We start from the raw sequence: 4,700 nt of genomic DNA on the forward strand, positions 1-4,700 counted from the left end.
TTATGTATAGCCATCTCACAAGGATTTGAATTTAACTTTAACTTAATAACTTGAGACACGAATTTCAAAAGGTGTGAAAATTAAATGTGCTTATAAAATTAAAGACAAGATCTACCTCCTTTGAAATTCAATTTTAAATTGGATTTTAACCCTGAAATAAATGAAGGCGATTATCCAATTAAAAATTAAAATCCATATTCATTTCAGAGCCATTGAGGTACCAGGCTGTAATACAGAATGTTCTCAAAGCAGCATTAGGAGTGTTCCCCATCCCACCAAACACCTCAGGCAAGATATAATGATGATCTACTACTGAAGATAGTTTATTTTGTCCAAATGAAGAAGGGATATTCTATAATTTCACTGTAAATATGGAAAGGATAATTACATTTTTATATAGCAGTTTCAGAAAGTATTCAAACCCCTTCACTTTGTGCACACTTTATTATAGTTTTAATTTTAAAATAGTAGAGTTGCCTTTTTGGCTATCCATCTACTTCAAATAACCCATTATGACATAATAAAAACATATTTTCAGGAAGGTTCGCAAATTTATTAAAGATCATAAACTGAAATCTCTCCTTCATAAATTTATTTTGTGTAAGTATTTAGACCCTGAATTCAGTATGTTGTAGAAGCTTCTTTGGCAGCATTTACAAGTTCTAAGTCTTCTTGGAAAGTTTCTGGAGGCCTTGCTCACCTATATTTGAGAATTTATCGCATTCTTCCTGACGGATCCCTTTAAACTCTTATTAGATTGGATGGGAAGCATCTGTAAACTGTCATCTTTAGAAATCTTCACATATCTGCGGTGGGTTGGCACCCTGCCCAGGATTGTTTCCTGCCTTGTGCCCTGTGTTGGCTGGGATTGGCTCCAGCAGACCCCTGTGACCCTGTGTTTGGATTCAGCGGGTTAGAAAATGGATGGATGGATCTTTAATGGTGTTTAAAAGTCAGTGATTTGGCTGGGTCAGTCACTCAAGGACAGTCAGAGACTTGTCCTGAAGCCACTCCAGCATTGTCTTGGCTGTATGTTTTGGGTCATTGTTGTGCTAAAGAGAGGACCATTGCTTATTCTGAGTTTTGTGTGACTGTGGAGTAGGTCCTCTTCAAGCACCTCTCTGTATTTGGCTGCATTCACCCATCCCTTAATTCTGATCAGCCTCCCAGTCCCTGTTGTAAAGAAGCACCTCCATAACATGATGCTGTCACCACCATGCTTCTCCATAGGGATGGTATTCTGCAGGTGCTAAGCATTACCTGGTCTCTTCAGACATTGTGTTTGTAGTTCTGCCCAAAGAATTCAGTTTTTGCCTCATCAGACCAGAGAATCCTTTTCCTAATGCTCTCAGGGTCATTTAAATGCTGTCATTTGCCTTTTACTCTAGAGTGAGTTCCATCTAGCCACTTTAATATAAATGCCTGATTGACGGAGTGCTGCTGAGACGGTTGTCCTTCTGACAGGTTGTCCCATCTCAGCAGAGGATTTGTGAAGCTCTGTTAGAATGACCTTTGGGTTCTTTCTCATTTCCCTGACCAAGGCCCTTCTTGCCCTGTTACTCAATATACTGTAGCTGAACAGCCAACTCTTGGGAAGATTCCTGGAGATTCTAAGCTTCTTCTGTTGCTCAATCATTGAGATCACTTTGCTCCTGGGATCTCTCAAAGCTTTAGGAATGGTTTTATCCCCTTGTCCTGATCTATGCCTTACGTCTATTTGATTGCAAATGTCTACAAAGAGTTCCTTAGACTTCATGACTTGGATTTTGTCCTGATATACAGTGTGAATTGTAGGACCGTATATACACTGATGTGTGCCTTTGATGTGCGATGAATTCTGTTTGCCACAGGTGAACTGTAATCAAATTCTAGACACACCTGAAACAGGACTAAAGCAAACAGGACATGCCTGACCACGATTTGGCCACACAGCAAAGTGTCTGAATTCTAATATGAATGAGAGATTTCAATTTTTTATTTTTTAATTTGCAAACCTTTCTGAAAACATGCTTTTACTTTGTCATCTGTGGTTATTGAGTTTAGACTAATGGGAAAAAAATGGCAAATTACCCATTTAAAATAAATCTACAACACAGTAAAGTAGGTAGAAAGTGAAAGGGTCTGAATACTTTCTGAATCCACTGTATATAGGACTGAAAAATTCAAATTATACTGTTAAATGTATTGTTTAAAGATTACAAAAATACAGATACATTGATTACAAAAATGTGTCTGTTTACCGATATTAATATAATACTTTTTTCTCTCTTTTTAAATCTCTTTTTACTTTTTATTCAACTAACAACCATTTTTCACTCCTGTTTCCATGTAAATATATTTTTCGAGTTTCTAAAGCACTCTTTGCTTCACTGAATCTGGTGAAAGGTTTTTCTTGTTCCTCTGATAGTTTTTTCATTTTCTTTTTCTTCCTCTTTTTTATTTTATAATTTTTCCTAATAAAGATACTCAGTTTTTTCCAGAAGTAACGGCCTACATACATACACTTATTGTTGAGCTAAAAGTACATTGCATGGCAATTCCCCCTCCCCCTTCTAGCAATTCTACAGATATCTCTTAAAGTCCCCAACAGCATTAAAAAATGTTAAATATTGGAAATACAGGAATATTAATTTGATCTCTTAATCCATTTATTTTTCAGCTTGTGTCATGTAGTAGTTTTTCGCTGTCGCAGTAAAATATTGTCTGTTCTAGCTTGCCCTGCCCCACCTTTGGTAGGCGTGGCCTTTCTTTCCCCTAAACCCCGTTTCCTTTTTTCTCATGAGATTTGTTTCAGCTCATCTATGTCACCTCATAAATGATCTTGTCACCACCCATGGCAACTCACATGTGCACTGCTGGTGCTGTAGTTCACATCATTGGGTTGCCATGTAATCCATTGTTCTGAATGACTTCCCCATGAGTTTGCCAGATCTGCAGAAGCTTGTCAAGCTTGGAAAAAATTTTTCCAGAAAGGAAGTGAAATGTTTAATGAGGTTGTTCCATGACCTGGTTGGGGAACAACATGAGCGGCGGGCAGTGAGCAGTTTGGACCGTGGTAAGTTCATGAACATTCTTCACAACACATTTCGAATGACAGATGACATGATGATGGGCAGAGTGTTCTGTGCATTTGACAAGGACAATGATGGTTATATATGCTTGGAGGAGTGGATAGGAGGGCTCTCGGTTTTTCTGCGAGGTTCACTGGATGAAAAAATTGAGTTCTGCTTCAATGTGTATGACTGGAATGGGGATGGAAGTATTTCCTGGGGGGAAATGTTCCAGATGCTTAAAAGCAGCCTAGTTAAACAGCCAACAGAAGAAGATCCTGATGAGGGGATTAAAGACTTGGTTGACATTACGTTAAAAAAGATGGATCATGATCATGATGGCATGCTGTCATTTGCTGACTTTGAAAAGTCTGTTCGAGAAGAACACCTTCTGCTCGAGGCCTTCGGAAGTTGTCTGCCTGATCCAAAGGCCATAATTGCATTTGAAGGACAGACCTTCCTGAACGCCTCTGAAATATAAATGGTTTGGCTTCAGATTTATTTTTCAATTTTCTGGCAATCTTTGTTTTTTAAAAGTGACACCTCCATAATACTGTGATAAAACCAAAGTGCACACTTCATATTTTTGTGCATGTTAGAAGTGAGTCAAATGTGCGGTGGGAACTAAAGCAGTAGCTCCATAGTCACTAGGCAGGGCTACCCAAAGTGAACATGTTAAACTTGTTTTTTTTTAATACCAAATTTCTGCAATAAACTTCATCCCAGGATAATTTACAGGCACCATTTGAAAAAATGACTTCTAGCCACAGAGAGGTGAGGAGTCATTCAGGTTTATACTGACAGTTGTGGGACTGAACTTTCAATCTTGTGCAAAGTAGTCCACCATCTTTACCATCTATTTAATGTAGTCTAATGTGACAGAAGTCAGACGACACTTTAGAGATTTAGCAGTATAGCTGTATCAATTAAGAATTAAGACTTGTCTAGAAAAATCTGTGAGCTGATGCATTAATCCGGCAAAATTATGGTTTATAGTCAACACCTTAGATAGAAAGCAGAACTGTAAATAAAATATATTTAATGTAGCACTTTCCAAGCGTGACTTGCATCAGAAGGTGCTTAACAGGTACAGCATATTGCAGTATAATTTTAACACTAGAAATTGGAAAGAGTCTCACAGGATCACACATAAATTAAGAGAATTAAAATGGTAACGTTATGCTTTATAGTTCTGCACCTTCACCACCGGGCCACGCTGATTTTAAAAAGTATTTTATATAAGACCCTTCTGTTGTGACAATACTCTCAAGACACTTTAAAAGTAAATTTATACTACAGTGCCATTATAACATTTTGATATTGTCAGTGTAGTTTAGAACACCTCTGTTATAAGGCCACTTTGCTCACAGAATGCTTTGAATGTCGCACACTTCTCTTGTGATGGCCTTCCTGAGACACTTTCAAGGTGGCAGAGCCTATTACTTCACAATTGTAGCACTGGCAGGAAATGAACCTCTCATAGAGCTGCACGGTCAGTAAAAGTGAATGAAATGGGAACATTACAGTTTTCTAGCCCCTTCCATTTAGCAATCAGGCAATGTGTCTTTTACAACATCTTTCTGCTTTGAAAGTCATTGCAAGATATGTTCAGTGTACTGCATTTCTGGGTGACAAGACTTGTATAAATAG

The 4,700-nt window shown here is 38.0% G+C and overlaps 1 protein-coding gene across 1 annotated transcript; it reads left to right on the forward strand.

Annotated features, from left to right (window-relative positions):
• Positions 1-2,916: 2,916 nt before the first annotated feature.
• LOC114666132 (calaxin-like) lies at positions 2,917-3,531 on the forward strand. The gene has a single exon (XM_051919251.1). The coding sequence runs from the start codon at positions 2,917-2,919 to the stop codon at positions 3,529-3,531; it is 615 nt and encodes a 204-aa protein (XP_051775211.1).
• The last annotated feature ends 1,169 nt before the right edge of the window (positions 3,532-4,700 follow it).

Source organism: Erpetoichthys calabaricus, chromosome 15, assembly GCF_900747795.2.
Source record: "Erpetoichthys calabaricus chromosome 15, fErpCal1.3, whole genome shotgun sequence".
NCBI classification, from domain to species: domain Eukaryota; kingdom Metazoa; phylum Chordata; class Cladistia; order Polypteriformes; family Polypteridae; genus Erpetoichthys; species Erpetoichthys calabaricus.

Bases quoted from the DNA above. Each gene is read 5' to 3' on its own strand.
- LOC114666132 (XM_051919251.1), top strand. From the start codon at position 2,917: ATGAGTTTGCCAGATCTGCAGAAGCTTGTCAAGCTTGGAAAAAATTTT.